This window comes from Triplophysa dalaica, chromosome 9, assembly GCF_015846415.1.
Source record: "Triplophysa dalaica isolate WHDGS20190420 chromosome 9, ASM1584641v1, whole genome shotgun sequence".
Taxonomy (NCBI): Eukaryota; Metazoa; Chordata; class Actinopteri; order Cypriniformes; family Nemacheilidae; genus Triplophysa; species Triplophysa dalaica.
The window spans coordinates 14,492,453-14,516,429 of NC_079550.1; the positions used below are offsets into that span (position 1 = coordinate 14,492,453).

Sequence of the window (23,977 nt, forward strand, 5' to 3'; positions counted from 1 at the left end):
TCAGAAACCTCTGTAAAATAAGTAACTAAACCAAAGAAATTCATAACATTAACAACCACTGCTTTCCACATTTCCCACACAGCAAATAACTTTTTGCTGATCTGGGAAGAATATACGGGAGGAGATAAGAAAGAGGAGCTTATTAGCAGTCTCAAGATATTACCTCCCTTACCCAACATATGGAAACTGCTCTAACTACATAAAATAAATGCACAGCACAGCTGTCACACAAAGTGAGCTCTATTATTTCAGACATTCAGAATGTGTGTGTATATGAAGAAAGAGGCCACATGCTGAGAAATGCAGATGTTGGAAATGAAACCCAAAATAAACTTATTTTACCAATTCCTCATCCATGTGCATGACTTTCTTCAGCAGAACACAAAGATATGAAAAACATTGGGAACCAAACAACATTGGACTTCCACTGTATGGTCACATTTCTCAAAATATCTTTTGTGTTTCACAAAACAAAGAGTCGGATGTGAACAACATGAGGCAGAACAAATGATGACAATATTTTGGGCTAAATTATCCATTTAACAAACCACGTTAAAAGCAAAAAATCTTGTGATCATAATATTTTCGAAATTCAACAGCATAAATTGTAAGATAGCACTCAAAGAAACCATAACCTTGAATCTTTGATGACATACTCCTCACTTAAGTCCTGAACAAAACCACTTTCTAAACATCACCATAACAGTTTGCATCACATGCAGAATGTGGTGCAGACCATACAAGGAAAACATTTATCTTTGGAAGTGGATTATCAATGGCTTTTTAAAGATGACATTTCATTGTAATTGCGTCCCATTATTAAACGGATACTTCAATGATGAACACAGAGAAAGATTTTTGGAAGAATGATTGTAACCAAACAGATCTTTCCCCCCATTGACTCCCCTGGTATGAAGACTTACTTTATATATATTTTTCTTCTGTTGAACACAAAATAAGACATTTTGAAGAATGAGGACAGCAAACTGGGGCACTTTTGACTACAATTGTATTGTTTTCCTACTATGGTAGTCAATGGGGGGGCAAAATCGGTCAGCCAAATGCCTAAATATAAATGTATAAGCATTCTTCCAAATATCTTTCTCTGTGTTCATCAGAACAAAGAAATGTATATAGATTTAGTAAATGATGACAGACTTTTTATTTTTATCACCCAACTAATTATAATTATCTTCATTAAAGCCTATTTTGAACAATAAGGATTTTCATTATTGACCAGGACTCTAATGAAATATAATGTAAGATGACTTGAACATGCAGCCTCAAGTAACAAATTACAAAAATCACATGTATGGCCATAGATGCAATTTATAAGAATACCCAGAGAAACATAAAGTAAAACGTCCTAATTTCTTTAAATGATTTACTCATCTTATATTCATATGACACTATTCACTAAACCCCAAATCATTCCCTGTCATCCTAAAACATCTCGACCACTTTGTGAACTGATGTCTGCTTAAAAACATGTCTCATTGAAGAGTGTTCATGACAGCGAGAAAACACTGCCAAGTGAGCTCTCTACCTGTAAAGGATTTATACGGTCAAAAGCTGAAACATGTTGTCTAGGTGAACAACCAACTAGGTTTCGAGACACATCCCTGGACCGTCACGCGCATTCCAACAGATTGACGCGCAACGTGAACACAGTAAACTGACTCTGAATGCTGATACAATGTCACATCCAAACACGCAAATATCTCTTACCCTTTCCTCTGGTTTCTTTAGACATGTTGTCCAATGCGCTTTAGACGCCCGGTGCGTGTTTGCTGTTAGTTTGGACAGTAGGGACGCAGTCTCTTCTCTCTGTCCTTGTCTGCGCGCGGGGAGGCTGGACGCGGGAGAAGCTGTTTAAAGCCTACGGGTGTTTCATGTTGAAGGATACCGCGGAAATGACATGCGATGGTGGGAATATCCATGAACGCTTAGGTGGATCCTTGTGTTGAAGTAACCACTGTTTGTGTGTGTGCAGACTTTGCTGTTGTCCTCTCTCCTCCTCCTCCTGTTGAGCTCGAGGTTCGACTGCCTCCAGCGGCTCTGCGCGAGCCGTGTGATACAACGTTGCAAGGAACTCAAGTACTTGGAAAACGCCAAGTGCATCATGCAGACTTCAGAGCAGCCGCCGTCACTAGTAGCCTATTTATTTACGTCACGCAATATTTGTCGTGCAATAACAACTAGCCTTTATTTTCCTGATGTGAATAGCAGTTCTTTTATTTTTAGGCGTCAGTTCTGTGAAGAACTATAATATTCTGAAGTTAACTTACAGTGGCTAAAACAAAGGAAAACATTCAAACTTATTAGCGTTTCTCTGTTTTACGAGTATGATGCATGCTTATGCTCGAAATATGCATGCGCACTGCATTATGCACGCATGAAGGCATCACTCACGATTTGAATACTAGTCACTCGCAACAATCAACTGATTTTGGGTTAAATATATTAACGTCTTTTATATTATAGTATGGCAATCTAATATTAACGTTATTAGAGTGTTTCTGCATCTTCCAGGTGGTTGTAATATAACAATTTATTTTATATCAACTGTACATTAGTATTTCTTTTCATTCATATTTTATTGTATATTAATTATATTTAATTGAATTAAAACTACTTAACAGTTATTGACTCTTTGCAGAGGTCTACTGAAAGTTAAAGATTCGATTTCTGACAATTTCATATTAATCTACAGTAGTATCATAACCACCTGTACATTAATGTTCACAGTATATAGCCTTCTGTATATATTGTTCATAGTGCAAGCCGACTGTCATATTGTCATAGAACATTCCTTCTGTGAAGTATTAGTACATGCCCATTGTATAGTATTTTCCTAATATTGTATTCTGTATTTATTCACACTGTATATCCTGCACTTGCTAATTGCACTTCTGGTTAGACCTAAACTACATTTCGTTACACTGTACTTGTATATGTGAAATGACAATAAAGTTGAATCTAATCTAATCATCTATTGGATACGTCGTGTCTTCAAAGAGTATTTCTTTACATCAAATTCATAAAAGAGAGATACAGCTGTAAGAGTATTTCCGGAAAAACAGGAGCTGCTGGAGGCAGTGGGACAGAGCTACAGCACGAGCACACCACACAACATTAATACCTTTGTGTTTTTGTATTATGCTTGTGAACACCGATCGCCAACCAAGAACAAACACATGACTTAGTTTGACTTACTGCGTGCAGTTCATGTCCGGCATCTTTTAACACTGGGACCGCACCATCTATAAGTTTCAAATGATCCAAATCCAGCGTTGCATCCACTGTTTATATAACGTCCATCACTGAAATGCCGTGTACAAACAGACACACCCAAACTTCACTATCACAAGAGTAACAAGCTGCAGCTGCAGGCCCACAGCGCAGACAATCTTGATGGTATGCGGGTCTCGTTTGTCGGTTTGGGTGTGGGTGGGCTCTTTCTTTCGCCTTGCCGTGCTTTTCCGGAATTTCCAGAATTGCCCAATACTAGGAATAGGATCCCAGTTACGAAACAGGGATCCAGACATTTAAAAAACTTTCCGAAACATTTTAGAGTGCTGGGGGAGTGTATCAAGCACAGAAATACCACGTCACACATCCAGCTCATTTTTTAACAAGTTGACCATGTTAAGCAAGTCAACAGTGAAAAGAAGTCAGAATGCATGGTATAGCGCCTATACGTTTGGGCCACATAACGTTTGTTTATGTTGTTGCAGCAGAAACTGTATAAAGCAGTGTGATTCTTTAAGGATCACACAAGTTGTGGTCAAAGACAAGTTAATTTCTAAATAAATGAGCAAAGTTTAGTAGTGTGTAGTTAACCTAAACGTGGCTTGATATCTCTTATCTCCAGTGGTGAGGTGACTGTGCAGAAAGTAAAGTGTTCATAAATCATAATGTCACGTTCAATCCTCAAGACTTTGAATAACTAACTCTGTCACAGTACATCTAACAGCAGTTCAGCTGATTAATGTAAGGTTGTGATCACCATGAAAAATGGTAACAGCAACGCTCTTTAATATGGTCTCATATGTGCATATACTATTATTCAACACAAATATTTATTATGTAATTATTCAATATGCACCCCACCCTGCCACACACACATACCACCACCACTAAATTTGTATTTGATTTTCAGCCCAGTCTGACTTCAGCTGTAGAATAACAGTAAGTACCCGCCGAGCAGTAAATCACAATGTGTTCTATTGATAGAGGGGAAGTAAGGAAACAGTTCTTAAATGCCTGGGAACTGCCCATGCTTTAACCCACTCCTTCAGGGACTAGGCCTATTTGTATCAGTCAGGAAACCTAGCGAAAAAAAAACTTCGGACTCAAAACATTGCAACATTGCATTGGGATTCTGGTATGAGCAGCAACAGAAACCGCCTACAGGCATGACAAGCAGAAAGATAGGTAACAATGATTACAACAGCTGGTCACTGAAAAAAATGCCAATTCTATTTATTTTGACTTATCCTTTAAAAGCAATTTCATCCACAGCAATGAGGACAACAAACGCCAGAAAGAAATCCAATAATTGTATTTGCACACATCTGTAGGTCCTTTCAAAACATTTATTTTCATTGTAACTTATTCATACGAAAGAATAAATATTGTACAGGTTCGATTTCTTTAAACGGCACAAAAATCAAGCAAACATTGTATGTCACAGCATTCGTTATAGTGCAATAAAGTTTGAAAATGATTGGCGAATGCAGTTATTTCTGCGGTTACATTGCTTATGGCACTTCTGACAAATAAGTAGGTTTTTGAAACATGAGGGAGTTACCTGCAATAGACTCGCATCTTCAACAAACAACTGTCGCTTTAAGACCAACAGGGAGAAATTAAACCTGACATCTGTTCACTGAATTCACACTAAAATAATTCATGAAATATGGAAACAACTGATACGTTTAAACAGTCACACAATATTACACGGGTCCTAATTTCATATGCGTAAACACATGACTATACCCCTTTCTGATGATTAGTCTTACTTGGTTATATAAAGGGTGTGGGCGTGCACATTTCCACACACAGCCTTTGTGGAAAGAATTCAACACATTTGTTAAGACTAGTGCCTGTGTCCTGTCAGAGCACATTCCTAAACTAACATCTGAAGTCCTGCCCTTTCCTTTACCGACACAAACTAAACACACATAATTCTAAATACATCACCTGATCCGATCATCACATTGAGCATTTAGGACAACACCTGGAGAGATTAGTGAATTTAAAAGTAGGCTTGGAGACAATTAGCTCAGAGAAAAAAACAAGGGTGAGAAATAAGTATACGAAAGAGCCAACAGATTAATGCTTATTCACCAGGGAGATGTTTTTAGGAAAAGTCTAAAAGCTTATAATGCATTGACATAGTAGCTTCTCTAAAAGCTTTGTCAACACAGCATAGCAATAGCCTAATGCATAAGGCACTGTATGGATTTTGGCACATGATGTCACATTTGTTACCTGTACAGCATCTGTTTGCGTTTCATAGTCTGCACACACAAAGGAATTGTGTTTTAAAAGAAATGATATTTTTCAGACAAAGGTAGGCTCTAAACAGTGGCTTGTTTTATTTTATTTATTTTTATTGTTTTATTTTAATTTCCCTGATTCCCTTCAACATTGATAAAAAATATATAAAAAAATACAACATATATAAATATAAACTACAATGTCATATAAAATGGAGCTGGCTGCAGTTTTTCTTTTAGTAACTATGACACTGATGCAGTGGGGGACTGGACAGGCTGGAGGAATTCTGAAGTGAAAACAGCTTCCGCATACTCCTCACAAACATCCTGGAATTCTGCTGCCACATCAGCCAGAGCCTCATCCATCAGTTCTTCAGCCAGACTGAGAGAGACAACGGAAGACAGAATTACATCATCACACATCACTCACTCTTCACTTTACTTTAAAAGAAATGAAAACTTGAGAATCTTCACATAGATTTTCTATAAATTAGTTCAGAGTGAGTGCAAAACGTAATATACTATGTTTTTTAAAGGTGTGTCATTTTTTGTAGGATCTACTGACAGAAATGCTTTGTTCAGTAAATATGTCATATCCTTCAGCAAAGAAGTGAAACATGATGCCATCTTAGCCCTGTGTCAGCCGCCGTAGTGCTTTGTGTAATTCATAACCTTACCAATAGATGCTGCTAAATTTAATAGACTGGACCTTTAATATCATACTATCATATACTTTTGATGACATTTTTTTTTGAAGTCGACATGACAATGTATGGTCACTTTGTCCATAAGGAAAATATCTGGAAAGATTCCTTAAAAGTCTATAACAAAAATCTCCTTTAATGTGCTGAAATGATTTTGTTTTTAGTCTCATAACTAGTGCTAAAAATGACTTTTCGCTACTCTGAATTGGTGTACTTCTTAGGACAGTAATGGGACAAGAATACCCAAGAAACCTAGCTCATCCCAATTCATAGCCGCTCTAAATCCCTCCTTGGAGGCAGAATTACACTACCTCTGTGTAAAAAAGCAGCGCTATCTGGAATCCACTACATTTCATTTCACTCAAGGCATCGACTGCCTCCAAGGCTTTTATTACCCACAATGAACCGTAGACTGACAGGTGCCCACACCCATTCCCAGCAGCAGCACTAATTGCCGTGACATTTCAGATCTTCTCTAATTCTCTAGAATAATAACCATCCACAGTCTCTATGGTGCTACGTTGCCCTCTTGTTTGTCCATAACTCAATCCTCCAGGTTCATTTCTCTCCTTATTTTCAAACAATATTTTCGCTTTGGATTCCTCACTTTGGTAAATGATTTCTGCAACAATCCTTCTGTTTGCCACCTACACAGCCCATGGTGAGAGGATCAAGTCCTTGGCGCCAGGATGGCGTGGAGCTTCTCTGTTCCCCTTTTGCACTTTTTTTAAAAGTGTTCTCTGCACAGAGGGGTTAATAAATATCCACCGCACTGCACCAACTTAAAAATTCTCTTAAGTATGTTAATGGCAGGGTGGGCGTGCAGGAGTGGCAGCAAAACAACAAAGATGCTCATTTGCACAGAGCACGCTCCACATTAGCACCCATCAAAAAACAGAGCTAATATTTACATTTAAAATGGCAATGTGTGCGAGGATCATAATAGCCGCCAGGCAGTAAACAATATCAACTCCTACTCGCTCGCTGTGAGAATCGTGGTGGGGCTTATGACTAATCTGTAATTGGTTGTGGTGCCAACAGAAAAGCTTTAGTTTTACTATGTGAACATCCGTGAAGGTGTCTTCAGCACAAACTAAATCAATGTAGATACGACAGGAAACTCTAGAATGATTGGCACCAAATTAAAGAGATTTAACGTTTGTTAACATATTTGGTAACATCCCTACTGCAGTAAAAGAATTAAACAGCATAAAATAATAAAGTCATCATCAGACTCTAACCTGTCTGCTATGGCCCAGGGGTTGAAGTTCCCCACAGCCTCGTGTGAGAGCAGCTGCAGGAAGGCATCGTGGTTTTCTCTGTACTTCTGAATGCTCCTCTGCATGCTGGGCGGCACACTCAGGTAAAGCCCTCCAGTCCTCTTTACTCCTGGTGTGACTGCATGACTGGGGTCATTAAATACAGAAGAATCTTCATCCAGCACTGATGTCTCTGATACCGCTCTGCAAATAAAGCAAAAGAACTGTTACCAGGCAAATCTAGTCCAAGTGTTCACTATAGAGGGGCCATTAGTTAAAAAGGTAGTTAAAGGTCCAGCATGTAACTCTTTGGAAGATCTATTGACAAAATCCAATATAATATACATTAGACATACTCTATGTCTATGAGATGTATACATAATGAAGTGTCATGTTTTTATTACCATAGAATGAGTTATTTCTATCTATATACACCGCAGGTTCCCTTACATGGAATTCGCCATATTGTTTCTACAGTAGCCCTAAACAGACAAACTGCTCTACATCTCTTGAATACGTTGACGTAACGTGACGACATGTTTGTCCTGGGTCAGTTGCCGTAGTGTTTCGAAAGGGGAGGGGTGGAGAAAGCTGTTGGTTGCAATACGCAAGCTTACCACTAAATGCCGCTATAATCTTCACATTGCTCCTTTAAGAAAGGTTAACTCTTGCCCTGTAGCATCCGAAGTTTTGTCTTAAATGAATTATGGTGTATTCTTTTGATTTTGCCAGAGCTTGAATTAGGCTGCAAAAATTCAACCTTTTAATTTGTAATTTTGTCACTTTTTAGTCCAAATATCTAAGAATTTGTAAATCATGATACATTTACTTGACAAGGAAAGTGACCTATGATTTTAAGAAAGTTGAAAATAAGCTACACATGTCTTATGGTCGAACAGCAAACATTTGCAAAACAAACTGTTGATAATATTTATTTTATTTTAATATATATTTCATATATATTAGCATAATTTATCCCAACGACAGATTTATCTCAATTGTTAGTTTTTTCCCAACAGTTTTGCTTCCACACCATAGGACAGATCAAAAGTTTACTTGTCAGCTACCCAATAACTCTTTGATGTCAGAAAATAAGTAAAAAAATGAAGTATGATTATGTTAACATACTAAAAAAATGACATTGGGGTTAAGAAAAATAAGCTTGAAGTACTTATAAAGGTCAAAGCGATTCATAAGTAAGAAATTCATTTTTGCAATGTTAATGTCTTTTTAAACAGTCATATCGTCGCTGTCCTTCTGATATCCTCCCATGTCAAATTTGCTATTTTTCAGAAAACGATTGCATAAGTTGACAAGCACTTTTTAATACTTTTAATTGGTTAGATATTTGCAAAACCCAGTGACAAAGAGCTGACTAATAATAATTGTTATTATAATTATTATTTACTGCAAAAACTATTCACGAAATATGGAGATACAAGGTTTGAGAAGGACAGCGGCAATATCATCTTACTACATATATATAATTAAAATCTTTTTCAATATTTATTATCTTGCTGATAACAGTAATAAAAAGACTTCTAAAACAGGGTAACTGTATAGAATTTCAATCCCCTATAAATCAGCACCTGTTGTGCTTCAGATGTTTATATGAACTTCAATTAATGGAATAAATGACAGTGAGGCAGCGCTGATCCAAACACAATAATAACAAATTAAAGCTCTCAATTGATATGTCCATCTATTACACTGCTGCCTTTTAAGTGAGGCTAAATCTGGAATCAAAAGCAATCGCGTAAACAAACCGGCATCATCCCTCACACGGTTCCTAGGGAGAAAAAAGCCTCCATGTGTCCTCAAAGCACCGAGCGAGGTTTATTTGCACCAGTCCTCTGACATAATCAGCTCCTGTGAGGCACAAGCACTCTTCAAGCTCACATTTAGCACATGAACCGCAACAGAAGCACATTCGCCAAGACAGACCTCACACTCCATTCCAGGTCCCTCGCAAACGCAGTCTATACACTTAATGTCCAAGGCCGCCAACCGCGTACAAGGGCCATTTATTCTCTAATGGAACATTATGGGGGCCGGCGCTGCTATTGTGCAATCACTTCCCCTTCACCATTCCCGCAAGGCACCTTTGTCCAGCTAATAGAAAACTGCTCCGGCTAACAGCTAATCCAAGTGTTTCAGATCGCCGGAAGTGCGGAATTCTCTCAAATCTTTGAGTGGCTTCACAATGGCAACAATTAAAGAAACGAAGAAGGCAAGAACCGCTGGAAGGACGGTCAAGGTAAGCGTTTAATTTAAGAATGCAAATTGGGAGGCGGGTACTTGGGTAATTTAATTCTGAAACAAGTAAGGTCACATGAGGTGTAGAAACAAATTAGCATATCAGGGTCATATATCTGCAAGATGTAAAGGTGACTAGACGTGTGCATAATGAAATGCCAAAGGCTCACTTTCTTCTGTCCAAACATGCCGACAGAAGAGCCAAAAAATACAGGGCACAATTTCTCCTCTGCCTCACAATCAAGAAACACACTCTTAAAGCTCAACATGGAATTTATATGAGACGGCACAGTGACGTGCTTGTGCATACAATCCAGTGTGTCTGCGAACGTGAGTGCCCAACAATTTCAAATCAAGTTTTCCATCGTTTTTCCACAACCGAGCAACTATTGAGATGAGATCTTTCAATCTCAGTCCTCGCCATTCAGAAGTGAGGCAGCTACAATTACCTTGTGCAAACAGACGATACGTGTGAAGAGTCTGGCCGACCATCAATATTCAGAAGGACAGATCAAAAACGATAAAGCTTTAGAGGTCCAGATTTATTTGATTTATCTGGTGGGAGCCCATCACCAGCTACAAGGTTACGGTCAAAAGGCCAGATTGAACTGAACATGTGGATGGGGAGAAAGAAAGAGAATGATGGAGATGTGACATTAAAGGCTAAAGAACAGAGAATGAGGATCAAACTGAAGACAGACTTCACCATGGGCTCTCCATTGATCTCTTAGAGCTTTAAATGAGTGCTGGGCATCAGAGACTGGCTCAGATGTGCCGGACACTCTTTCTGTGGAGACCTCCCACTCTTATAGCCTCTCTGAAAGGTCACAGATCATCAGCCGACACTCTTGAGAAGGGTTCCTGTTCTTAATCCTGCGTTCAACAACGGTTTGTGGTATTTTGTTATTGGCTTGAATGGTTCTGTATGTTCATGACACCTCAATGTCTTAACAAGAAATTGAGGTAGACTCCATTTACCTTCTTTAACTCTTCCCCTGCCAATGTCTTTAAAAAAGTTGACGGCCATCGGTCTAAATCTATCTATCTATCTATCTATCTATCTATCTATCTATCTATCTATCTATCTATCTATCTATCTATCTATCTATCTATCTATCTATCTATCTATCTATCTATACATCCATCTAAACATGCAATGGACTGTACCATAACTTTGGTTTGAAAAGCTTAAATTGTCCTTAAATTGCCTTTTTAAAGTCGCTTCAGCCATTGTGCATTCATACAAACACCTCAAAAGACCTCACTTTTTAAATAATAGATAAAAGTGTGTGCTAAATGTTCAAATGTAATCTTTCCAAAGTCAAATGTTTTTATTGTTTAACAAAAATACTTAATGTAAATCTAAACTGCAATTGATTTTTCCAAGTCTAAACAGACCTAGATCTTTCATCACACCAAAACGCCTCTTAGAATAAAACCATTTAAAACAAACACATTCATTACAACCTTCTAGCAAAATCCCTGCTCTGTTTGCTCAGGTGTATATTTGTGTGCGCCGTTTACGAACTCTGCAGTGTTTCCTTGTCAAACAGCGTGCAGTCTGTACAGGTAATCAGAGAATACACAACAAATAATAAACTGAATGCACTAATCAGCATCAATCCTGAAATCACTTCCTGTGAGCTCCTGCTACACTGATGCAAAGCTTCGAGACTCCGCCCCCTCCAGTTGCACATTTCACACACAAATAAACATTTACTTGCTTCCTGTCATAAATCCTCTGTCCGTTGGCCTTGAGCTGCCGCACTTAAATCCGAGGTCATTACCATAATGCTTTGAATAATTCATTTTTCACGAGTTTTATCTTTCGCTCCCTCATCCGCCTTTAATCGTCCATTCTGATGTAAATAGGCCAGAGAAATGGACGTAAATGCAGAACGAGAGTTTGATTGAGCCATTAGGATGATTCTAAATTACCAGTTCAATGTATAATGCAGAGAAATAATGATGGATTCCCATTAAGGGAAAGTGGATGATTGGATAGACTGTAACCAGGGATGAAATTAACTTTTTGACACACAAGGGGCAATATCTTGATCGAGCAGCAACGACTAATCTGTAATCACACACAGTAAGCAGCATAAATGGAGATCTGCTTCAAACGTTGCCTCTGGATGGATTAGTTGAGATACGTTTAGCGGCGTCCATGTCCTTCGTCAATTAAATAAAACATAAGTTGACCAGCTGGCAACTTTTCCACAGTAGGTGTCGATCCTGAAGTGAGGAATAAAGTAGGTACAGATAAGGAAAAGGTTCGTTAGATGTGCCTCACGATGAATGGACTGTCCTCATATTGCCGTATAGTTGCTATGCAAAAAGGCATCTACAACGTGCAAACTAGCAGCATCTATACACTTCTAAGTTTTAAGCACAATAGGTGTTTATGCAAATATATCACAATGGAAATGTGCACCTAATAAAGTTGTTCTCTCTTGAATGACGTCCAGCATAGCTGATCCTCTGCATTTTACTATCAGACACAGAGCAGATCTTGGGATTTCTCCAACTTAATCAAAGCGTCAGTCACTGTTCATGCACCAGCACAGGCTTAAGAGAGACTGAAGAGAAGTATCCGGGTGCCTTGACATTTAAGAGCCAGTTTTTTCTGTCAGCGTAAGTGACTGGATGAAGGAAAATAAATAAAAAAGCTGGTTCAAAGCAACCATGACTCTCAGAAGCCAATGACATCCATGTTTGCCTTTATGCCAGTTGTGTGCTGAAATAATGAACGAATACATGAGAGAAAGAGAGAGGTACTTCTCAAAAACAGGCAAGAAATAAGCCCTAACACGCTTCAAAATAGCTAATTTAGCTTGCTTAATAGGACGGTTCACCCAAAAATAGCAATTCTATCATCATTTACTCACTTTAGAGTTGTTTCAAATCTGTATAAATTTCTTTGTTCTGATGAACATAGAAAGATAATTGGAAGAGTGCATGTAACAAAACAGGTCTTGGACGCCATTGACTACCATAGTAGGAAAAATAATTTTATATACATGTTTTGTTGAACACAAAAGAAGATATTTTGAAGAATGTAGGACAGAAAACAGTTCTGGGGCACTTTTGACTACCATTGTCATTTTTCCAACTATGGTAGTAAATGGGGTCCGAGAACTGTCGGGTTACAAACATTCATCCAAATATCTTTGTGTTCAACCAAACAAAGAAATTCATACAGATTTGGAACAACTAGAGAGAGTAATTCATGGCCGAATTTTCATTTTTGGGTGAACTGTCCCTTTAAAGAGATGGAAGGAGTCAAACGAACAGCATGTGCACTGTTAGGAATGCACAAACTGACCTAATTTTGACTCCGCTAACTCAAGGTTAAGACACTGAGATACATAAACTTGTGGTTGAGTTTCCAGCCAAATCTTCTTCCTGGGACGGCCACCTGTCAAACCACCAATGTTGCTGAACTATGTTTACACCCAGAGACGTGGTAACAAAAATATTATTCTAAAAGGATTACACCATGTCATCCTTATTATCTGGAAATCCATTTCTTATTTTGATGCATGAAACAGACTGCCAACCGGCAAAAATGCACAGCCACTGAAGCATGGTGCCCACTGACCTGAGACCAGTGAACAAATGCAGCAACCCAACCCTGCATGCAGCAATTCCAGAGATCCTATTGGCATCCACTACAGGAAAACAATAGGCTCTCATAACAATGACTAAGCACCACAATAATCATCTTGTCTTCAGTGGGCCTGATGCTCCAAACTCCTCATTAGGTTTGTAGAGGATACCAGAAATAAGTATGCACAAGTCAGACTTCTGACCATCACTTACTAACTAAAAATGAGCTAAAAGCTGTAAAAGCTATACAAAATGTAGCAGACAGAATGTATGATGCGACGGTTTGTAACTACTCAATTTAAAGCCCTGAGATCAGTCATGTGATGTGCTGTGCTTTGAAGTCTGTGTCGACATAGTGCTCCTACACTGAGAGCGAACGAGAGGGCGCGGAGATTGAAAGTTTACACTGCGCTCACACCGAGCTTGGACCTCATTGTGGCGAAGAGAAGAAACAATTTTAATCATCTAATGTATCTATTGAACCTGTTCCACTAAATTTCCCATCATGCCTCTCTTCCTTTAGACAACTCATATGCCCTTAAGACTGTCCCTTTTCATTCTTTCATTTTCCTCATTAATTTAGTGAGCAAATGCTGTTGCCAAATCGTTCGGAGAGAGAAACCCGTCTCCTGCTCTGTCTTGGCACAACTATGCAAGTAGGGGGAGGAAGAGAAGAGACTGGTATATTGCTGGCAGATATTTTGGAATTTATTTGATATTCTTTTGGCTGCTGTTGAATATACCTTAAATAAACAAACATTACAGTGCAAATAAACAAAAGGGTCTGGCAAAAGTGCTGTACCTCTGGCAAATACATTGGAGACTAATTTGACTGATCCAAAGGTATCTGTCAATACTCTATAAAATCAATCAGAGCCGATAACCACTCACCCCGTCTCCACTGGCTCCTGCAGGAAGATGTCAGCTGTGCTGGGAGCATTTAAGACTGGCTTTGTCAGTTGTATCGGTTGAGGAGAGGCTGGTCTAGAGCTAGACATCTTCCTGTGAGTATCTGCAACAAAAAGGAAGTTTGACACTGCTGCCATCTGGTGGAAACCATTGTACATTTACAGCTCCATAAAATCCAGAGCATATATTTTGTTGAGACTGACCTCACAACACCCTGAAGGACAACTGATAACTCAGAATTCTCTGTTCTAAGAATAAGTGACAAATGTGAATGGTCTATCTGGGTGGTGTGTCTCACCTTTGCTTTTATCCCATGTGTAAGGATCGGAGTATGAGATCATGCCAAAACGTCTGCGTACTTCCTCCTGGTCTCTCTGGGAAACAAAACATTAAAGATAATTAGCATGAATTTATTTTATCCATTTCTGTTTTCAAAGGCAGATTTTGTATGTGTGCATGTTTGTGCCTTCAAACATGATCTGGAAACCAAAGCGACGTAATACCATCACTACAATGATGTCTAGAAATGCTTATGGCAATAATGCCATAATCGTCCCACACATCTTTTCACACATCTGCGCTTTTCACCGCAGCCCAAACTGACCTCCATCTCCTCCATCCTCAGCAGCATGCTCTCTAGCGTAGGTCCCTGTAGCCGTCTCTCAGCCTCAGTCTCAGCCACCTGTTGCCTCTCAGTGGTCCACAGAGCTCGAGCCGCATCCTCCAGAAGATCATCAAGCACAGCCTCGCTCAATACGTCTGCACTAGCCTCAGGCTGCAGTTATTTACAACATAGCACAGTGCCATCAATAAATAAAAGATGGAGTCTTGAATGTAAGAGTGAAGAAAAGTGCGAGTTCCTTACCTTAACTGCAGTCTTAAGCCGTTGTCTGAGAGCATCACTTTCTGCGCCAGCCACCTGCTGTATAAGACACAGAAAGAAACTGTAAACCTAGAGACAGACTGTGTATTCTCGTCCATGCCAACGTTTACACACAGAACAGCTGTTCAAAGCATGCCTGAAGGGGGATCATACAAATACAATGAGAAAACAAAAAATCTAGTTTTGTGGGAACATCAGATGCATGTGTTTACCTGTGCTTGATCCAACGAAGGTTGAGTTCTCTCTCGGGCGACCCGTTCAGCCTTTTCTGCCCATTGTGTGGAAGAGCCTACAGTGGTCCTACCATGCAAATAGATATACAGAAATAAAACACTATTAACCCTAACATTTGACATGAAGTTGAAAAGGAATGAGGAGGATTTGAACTTGATGTTACATTATTGAAACTCTCTAAAGAATTATAGTGTGTGTTTGGCCAACAAACTTTCTTTAAGCTATCCTAATACATTTACATTTAGTCATTTAGCAGACGCTTTTATCCAAAGCAACTTACAGAGAGTTCAGGGAGCAATAAGCGATATGTCATACAGGAGCAATAATACAATAGATGCCAATACAAAGTTACTAGTTTCAACAAAAGCTAGACCACTACCTGTTGAGAGAAAGAGAGAGGGTTTGTGTGTTTTTTTTGTCTGTTAAGTATTCACAGATGAGATGGGTTTTAAGTAGTTTTTTTAATGTGGTTGACCAGACGGAGTTAGGAAGAATGTTCCACCAGGAAGGAGTTGTGAAGCAGAAGGAGCGGGAAAGCGATTTGCTTCCCTTTTGAGAAGGCAATACAAGACACTGCTGGTTCACTGAATGCAGGCTTCTTGATGGGGTGTAGGGTGTGAAAGTATGCCGGTGCAGAACCATTGATACAGTACAATTGGATCATGTAAATATCATTTTTACAGACTGACCTCATTTTAGTTAGTAACGTATTATTGAGTGTACAGTTCTGCTTGGCTATAATAATAATAATAATAATGAGGGTGGTGCTGTCCTACCGGAGTTTATTAATGCGTTCTGCTTCCTCTTCACTCAGACGATTCAATTCTGTCAATCTCTCAGCAGTCATCCGCTCCAGCCAGGCCTGCCTGTTAAACGCACACAAACCTATTCAGTTCTACTGTCTTCACACACACACACAATAACTGAGGAATGTCGCCTTCAGCACCAAACGTCTATGTTGTAAATGAGGATCAAAGTGACAATCGTTATGTCATAAAGAGACGACCGGTACTGGTTTAGTTAGAGAGAGCTTAGCCATTGAATTGAATCACTTAAAAGAGCACAATAAAATGTGAAAAATGTAAGCCTGTAGCTAAGGCTCTCTCCAAATTAATTTTTCAAATTACCAAACCGCAAGTTTCATTTTCTAACAATAACCAATATCTACTACAGTCACCCGAGGAAATTGAAAGAGTAGGATCTGATGATCACTATACAAGACATAATAACAGCAGACCTGAGAGCCTCATTCTGGACTTGTTTCCTGTCATGTGATGAGGGGCTGAGCTGTGTGTTGTCTACAGACTTGACTTGCGGCTGTTGCTTTTCAGGGCTCTTTACAGAAGAGAACAGACATCTGGGTTCTGGCCTACTAGCCACAACACTACACACACACACACATACTGATATTAGTAAAACATGAACACAGAAATACATCAAACAGTGAGGGAAATACGTGAAGAGAAAAAATATAACAGTGTAGTAGAATGAACAAGTTCACTAACCGCTGTCGCGAAGGGGAGTGTGGAGATGTTGGTATCCAGGGCACAGTGGTCTCTCTCTCTGGGAACTGATTCTCCCTCATCCGGGATGAGACGGTGGGCTGCTGGAAATTGCAATCCTGAACATGACCGGCCTGATTAATGAAGAGTAATGTATAATTTTTCATCAACTTTATGCTTACTTACTCAACATTCTGAATGTAACAGCAGACTGAACAAGCTAAATTGTATTGCTGAGGATATGTATGGTCACAAAACGAAACTTTGTATAACTAGCATATATTACGAGAATAGTACATCAGATTTTGTTTTATGCCTTTTATCTGTTATATGACCATTTTGTGTAGATGTGTATATGTTGTCTTAAAAGTAGAGATGCACTGATTGCAATTTTCTTTGCCGATTCCAGTTTTACGATTTTATTACAAGTGAAACTTGCCGATTCTGATTTTCTATCCACAAACTATAATTGACAGTATACTATATATATAATCATATTACTTTTCTTCAATGCACTTTTTTTATTACATAAATGATTGAACATTAAAATTTCCCCAAATGCAGTTCTCCAAGCTGCATTAAATTACAGAATCTCTATGACTAAAAAGAAGTACAAATAATAAAATATTACTGAACTAAACATGTCACTTAATTTACCTTTTTCATTTTTGTACTCATCATGACAAAAGTCTAAGATAACAATAAAATACTTCAACTTTATTCTTGTCTTTATCTTGGGTCTGTAGTATTAAAAGAAGTGGGTTGATTTCAGATGCAACTTCAATGAAAAAGTAAAAAAATCTGAATTCTACTTTAAAGATGTATATGTATTTGCAGTTTTTTGTGTTAGTAAAGAACTCAATCAAATATACATCACATATATTGGTTGATTTTTTTTAACACAAGTAGAAGTCGTGTTGAATGTCATTTTATCTAGGTGAATTTACCACAGCTTAAACGTAAGACATGCAGTCAGGTTGAATGGAATTTATGTTTGTATTACACAGATTGAACGAGTTCAACATGAGTTTAGCATGTGCCAGAGTTTAGCATCACTGTTAGCAAGCATACATACCCCATATAGAAGAAGAAATAAGAGATGAACTTCAGTGCACCTTTTTGTCGGTACAGTACATGATGCGTGTGTACGCGGGTGCAGTCAGCGGATATGAGAGATGCACGTCAGTCAGCAGCATGCGGTGGACCCACATGCGAGTACAGTATTAACGAGCCGTGAAAGACAGGCTGTGTGCACACATGTTGACATGTTTCCTTGCGGCTTTGAGTGTACTGACGGCTGTGATGTTATTGCCTGCATCACGGGCAAAAAAAGATTGGCTTGCTATCGACGAGAAGTGATGCATACGAAAAACCGTCCGATTCCGGTGTCTGGCCGGTCAATCAGTGCCCCTCTACTTATAATGACTGAAGGCAATATTTCATGTCCTTAAAAATGATATTACCATGGTTTTCAATTACCATAATTCGAAATGACTTAATTCAACTATTTCCATAACTTCTTAGAAAAATATGAGCACCTTCTCACCTTAACATAGGCTGGGTTGATGGCGCTGATGTTTTTCTTGGGTCTTTGTGGTTCAATCTCTCTCTTGTGTTTATTATGCATAAGGCTCTCAAGCCCTGCCTTCAGAACTTCATTACGTTCCTTCACTAATAACTGTGAGGTCCTGTGGGGCTTCCCAGCCATTCTGCTTCCTGTATACACATACAAAATATGTACTTATGTTAGTTTTTGGGATTGCAACAAGACGACAACAGAAAGCTAGGGAACACACCAGCTGTTTTCACAGTAGTGGGTTTAGGGGGAGGTCCTCTCCGTGAGGTCCTCTTGGTTGGGCCTTTTACGGGATGAGGAGGGGACGTGCTGCGAGACACAACTTTCGCAGAAGTCTTTTCTGCAGGGTTGATATTCTGTAAGTCTGGGTCTCTCTCTATTGGTTTCTCCTGCTTACTAAGTGCTGATTCAAGGGTCTAAGCAACAACAATCAAAACATTAGTAATCGCCAATTAAATTTTTGTAACATACTGCATTTATATACAGAGCACATATGTATTTGATCCAACAGCACCTCTAGCTTCTGCAGGATGTCGAGGGCCGTCTCGGGGACAGAGGATCCTTGCCGCACCTCTACTTTTGCAGAACAGAGAGAGAGCTGGCGAATCAGCTGGCCCAGCTCTTTGCAGTAGGTGGGCACTTTGCTCTCCGCAGGGTCAGACAGCTGGTTGATGAAAACTTGCATGGCTCTTGTAGCTCCCCTGTGAGCAGCTGCTAGTCTGTCCACTGTCACAAACTTCAAAGGATCACAGAAATAAAATAAAACTCTTATGCCAGGTGCATGTTCAAAGTCTAGCTAGAAAACGTTGGGTACCTTCTTGGTTTGTTTGGTATTCTGAGAATGTAGCTTGTCTAGATCCTCTTGGATTTCTTTGACCTGCACAACAAGACAGTTTGATTATGGTTCTCTAAAGTCTACTTATAGCACATACACAATATCGTCTTCTTCATCTCGTAGATTCAATTACATTACTTTGGGTACATAAACTGCAGTGTTTACAGACCTGTTTTTGCAATACGTAGATTATTCGTGCCGACCGAGCTGCCTGTTCCTGCCGACGGATTTCCATCCTGCGCTTCACATCTGGCTCCAGAAGTTCCACCACACGACCTGCCAGTCCAGAAATTCCACATTTAAACAAAGCACAGCAGAGACACTTTCTATTTCAGAGGGCTTAGATTAGAAACAGCCATACCTTTATTAGTCAGCTGCTGTATTCTTTGAACATATGTGCTCAGTTCCTTCTGTAATTTGCGAATCTCCTGACTGAGCTGTTGTTCATGACTGAGGTCTTTGGTGGGTGGCGTCCGGCCCGGTCTAGGCTGACCGCTGGGTTTCGGAGGCGAGCATACCATCACCTGAGCACCAGGTTTTGTATGGTTCTTCTGACCTGACATCTTTGGTGTTCCTCCTGAAGATACCTTATTTTTAGGAGGCACACAAAGTTCTTAAGCAATGACAATCCTCCAAAAAAGAACACAATTAAATCTGTTTTTGTAATCACCTGAAAACTGTGATCCGTGTTGTTTTTCTGAGGGCTGGTATTCTGTGATCTCTCCATAGGATGTTCAACGGACAAACGGCTGATGGATTCCTGACGTTTTCTGCGCAGGTCTTTTTTAGCCAGCATGACCGCAGCCTGCAGTCTGTCTTCTGAGAGGACTGAGAGACGCAAGGAACTGGTGCAGCTCTCCGCATCATCCCGTCCCTCTGCCCTATGCACAAGTTTCTCTATCAGGATAGGGGAAGGGGGTCCGACACGGGTCGCTCGGTTGAGAACACTGGGTGCCACTGTGTCATTAAATTGAAGCTGGGATGATAACAATCAAACAAATTGCTTGTTCATTAATATTTCTTTTTATTAAAAATAAAATCAATCTCAATCAACTTTTGTGTCTTAAATAGTCTTATATATAGACATATACATATATTGTGCATACCACACTCCTGCTGATAAAAAAATAATGTATTGGATCCCAGTACAAACACGATTATGAGCCTTCAGGTGTTCACTATCGAGATCACTCAAAGTGTTCTTTATGTTGTGTTAAAGTAGGATTTAAAGTTGTGTTGTTGATTCATTTCTGCCAGAACCCATCATATCACCAGAGACAAGAATCCCAGAGACTATTATAACTTCCATTCAAACTAATACAATTCCCACAATGAGCATAAAATCCATTAGAAAATTTGTATTTTGTTCAGCATTTTGTTAAAGATAGACATTCAATCATACACTTCAATACATCATTGTACGCAACAGTTACCTGAGATTGCAGACCATAGATCTGAAACACAGATGGGCGTTTTTGAATCCATTCCCGGTTAACATAGCCCAGTTCCCCAATAGTCACAGGAGATCCTCTTTGGAAGTCAGAAATCATGCTGATAAAATTCGTTGCAACTATCCGCACAGTTTGAATAATCCGCCTCGCTTCCGTTTCTCACATTACGTAAACACGGCGCATTAAACGAACAGCCCGCGAGTAAACACGGCATTTGCTCGGTATAATGTGCTCATATGACAGCCTGTCGTTAACCAAAACCAAAAGCCTCGTTTGTTTATAGAAAAGTCAGACGGTTTAAAACACCGCCATGACAACAAAACACTTCTTCGTGTCTTTTTTAGAGGTGATGCCGTTTAGTTCACGTCACGCTTGGTCTCCCTCTTCAGGTTTGAATGAACAACTGAACTCAATACGCTGCTGACGTATTTCCGGGAAAATCTCAGCCAGCATATTTGCTTCCTCGTCGCGTTTGTTGCAAAACTCTTGCACTGGAATAATTTTACAGCGATTTATAATTCAAGTAACGTTATAATATATGTTTAAGCCTTATGGCTTCCAGAAAATTTAAATATCAACGGCGAGAAGATAGCAAAGCTGCGGAACATTGTTGCGTCCCGTTATGCGCAGCCTCCTCACGGTTCAACTCAGTACTGAGCTTCCACACTTTTCCTACGGACGAGGAAAAACGGAGAAAGTGGATTCACAACATTCGACGCGAGAAATTAAACATTACATCTCACACAAGAGTGTGCAGTCGACACTTTACCAGTGATTACCTGATCGAGCCATCGAAACCTAGTGGGCGTCGCTTGTTGAGGAAGGGGGCTGTGCCCACCTTATTCACCTGGAACGGCTTCTCCGTTGTAGAAACAGAGCAAAAGGATGTTAACAACCAGAATCCTGTGCCAGTGGAAGTCCGTCGTGTGGAACATGATTATTGTGCAGTTCCCAAACCCGCGGCAGCTGATAATGCGCAGGACCAGACAGAAGAACTCCGTAAAGAGGTGGAGCGACTGAGAAGACAGGTGGAGGAGTTGTCTGTGGGTCAAAGATTTTCTTTGGGGCGATTTGCTGCTTCTGACGATGATATAAGGTTCTACACTAGGTACGACCCTTAAATGACTGTTATATATGTATATGCAATTCATTTCTATTTGTGAATAATTTAAACATGTCCTATATCTACTTTAGATTTTTAACTCACAGCCATCTAATGGCTTTCTGGAAACTCATTGAACCTGCATCGCACAACATGATTCATGTGTCAAGAGTTAGAGCAACCACAATGAAGAGTGAAGCCGGAACAATGTGCAGTGCATTGGTAAATATAGAAATAGGAGAATAGAGCTTAATTTTACATTTTAAGTGCCTAACCCACACATTACATGCATGTGCAAACCTTGTTATTTTTACAGGGTCAGCCCCTGCAGCCTATTGATGAGTTCTTTCTATTCATGGTCTACCTCTCACTTGGCCTTGAGCATCGGGATCTGGCCCACAGATTCAACGTCCATCAGTCTACTGTGAGCCGAATTATTACAACCTGGGCCAATTTTTTGTACACAATTCTTGGGTCTGTCCGCATCTGGATGTCTGAGGAGGCGGTCAAGGCTCATCTACCCATTGAGTTTCAGGACTACTCGGACACACAAGTGGTGATGGATTGCACAGAACTGCGTTGCCAAACACAATCTTCACTCCTGCTTCAAAGTGAAGTCTTCTCCGCTTACACATCCCACTGCACCTTCAAGGGATTAATAGGCATGGCACCACATGGTGCAATCACCTTTGTGTCATCCTTGTATGCAGATTCTGTCACTGACAAGGAGCTTTTTGAGCAATCTGGAATTGCATCGCTGCTCAAACCCGGAATGGCCATTATGGTTGATAAAGTATTTCTTGTTGATGACTGTGTCCCATGCAAGTTTTACAGAATTGCTTACCTGTCAAAGAGGGAACATATGTCAGCTGATGAGGTGAGGGAGACACAGTCCATGGCTGGGCTTCTGGTCCACCTTGAGCGTCTCAACAATAGGGTGAAACAAAACAAGGTGTTTGACACAGTCATCCCTCTGTCCATTACAGGGAGCATCAACGAGCTGTACACAGTTGCTTGCCTCCTCGTAAATTATCAGAATGGCCCTTTAGTAAAAGCATCGGTGACGAATTAAAGAAAATATAACACTTGATGGGGATTGATGAGTTTGAATTTATTGTTCAATTTATAAATAATATAAACATATTTATAATGAACTTGTATACCATGTTGACTGCACTTCTCCAGTTTGGAGGACTGAGAGATCAGACAATTCAGCATGACACGTTTACAAAGTGGCTCCTGAAATGAACAAAATACCTTTTTAAACAAAAAGTACATTTGTGCGTTTTAATTGTATACTATATTCATCGTTTTTAGTATGAGCTGAAGAATTTGACAAAAATGTATGAGTTAATTTGAGTCTTTTGCATGATTAAAAACATGCTCTTACAATGCTCTAAAGTTCCATTAAATATCAGCTCCAGGAAAATACTGCTTCTTGTTACATGACTTTCCGGAATACTTGAGTTGAGGTTTTAATCTCTGAAAACAATTTAAATTGTTATCTTAATTTTCTCAATCAACTCTTGTGTCTTATATATATATTTACATTTACGTATTTGGCAGACGCTTTTATCGAAAGCGACTTACATTGCATTATCCTATACATTTATACTTAGGTATGTGCAATCCCCTGGGATCAAACCCACAACCTTGTTTAAGCAAGGCTCTGACCACTGAGCTACGTGAAAGCCCATACATATTTATATTGTGCATACCACAATCCTGATAGAAAAAATATATTGGATGCCATTACAAACACGATTAGAAGCCATCAGTTGTTTATTATTGAGATTACTCAAAAAATTATTTGTTAAAGTACATTTACATTTAGTCATTTAGCAAACGCTTTTATCCAAAGCGACTTACAAAGAGTTTAGGAGCAATAAGCGATATGTCATAGAGGAGCCATAATACATTAGGTGCCAATACAAAGTTACTGGTTTCAACAAAAGCTAGACCACTACCTGTTTTTTTTAAGTAGGATTTAAAGTTGTTTTGTTGAATCATTTCTACCAGAGACAAGAATCCCAGAGACTATTATAACTTAAATAATATTTAAAATAATATACTTCAAATAAATAATATAGTTGATAGATCTGATAGATTCTACTATCTTGTTATTGATCCAAAATGATACCAGTGTTGTTACA

General features: G+C 39.3%; 3 protein-coding genes across 6 annotated transcripts in view; 1 reads left to right on the top strand and 2 right to left on the bottom strand.

Annotated features, from left to right (window-relative positions):
* Nucleotides 1-2,176, bottom strand: part of pitpnm3 (PITPNM family member 3) — an 89,248-nt gene extending 87,072 nt beyond the window's left edge. For 2 of the 3 annotated variants that reach the window (XM_056757013.1, XM_056757011.1), the window contains exon 1: nt 1,729-2,175. In XM_056757013.1, coding sequence (XP_056612991.1) covers nt 1,729-1,753 — 25 coding nt within the window. In that variant the 5' untranslated portion in view covers nt 1,754-2,175. Of the gene's footprint in view, nt 1-1,728 lie in introns of all 3 variants that reach the window. The other variant, XM_056757012.1, reaches the window with a different exon arrangement.
* Nucleotides 2,177-4,624: 2,448 nt separating this feature from the next.
* On the bottom strand, nt 4,625-20,837 carry kiaa0753 (KIAA0753 ortholog). 2 transcript variants are annotated; one of them, XM_056757642.1, is made up of 18 exons: nt 20,705-20,837; nt 19,942-20,247; nt 19,633-19,858; nt 19,441-19,547; nt 19,251-19,313; nt 18,951-19,172; nt 18,657-18,852; nt 18,407-18,576; nt 16,864-16,979; nt 16,596-16,742; nt 16,135-16,224; nt 15,337-15,424; nt 15,107-15,163; nt 14,846-15,016; nt 14,540-14,615; nt 14,224-14,344; nt 7,450-7,671; nt 4,625-5,886 (listed from the first exon to the last, which is right to left on the bottom strand). In XM_056757642.1, exons 1-18 carry the CDS (start codon nt 20,819-20,821, stop codon nt 5,748-5,750), a joined length of 2,634 nt encoding a protein of 877 aa, XP_056613620.1. In that variant the 5' UTR covers nt 20,822-20,837; the 3' UTR covers nt 4,625-5,747. The 2 variants fall into 2 exon arrangements, with proteins under 2 accessions (XP_056613620.1, XP_056613619.1); XM_056757641.1 differs by having other exon boundaries at nt 16,864-16,994.
* Nucleotides 20,838-21,250: 413 nt separating this feature from the next.
* Nucleotides 21,251-23,209, top strand: LOC130429202 (uncharacterized). Its single transcript, XM_056757643.1, has 3 exons — nt 21,251-21,830; nt 21,917-22,046; nt 22,141-23,209. Exons 1-3 carry the CDS (start codon nt 21,274-21,276, stop codon nt 22,894-22,896), a joined length of 1,443 nt encoding a protein of 480 aa, XP_056613621.1. The 5' UTR covers nt 21,251-21,273; the 3' UTR covers nt 22,897-23,209.
* Nucleotides 23,210-23,977: the final 768 nt, after the last annotated feature.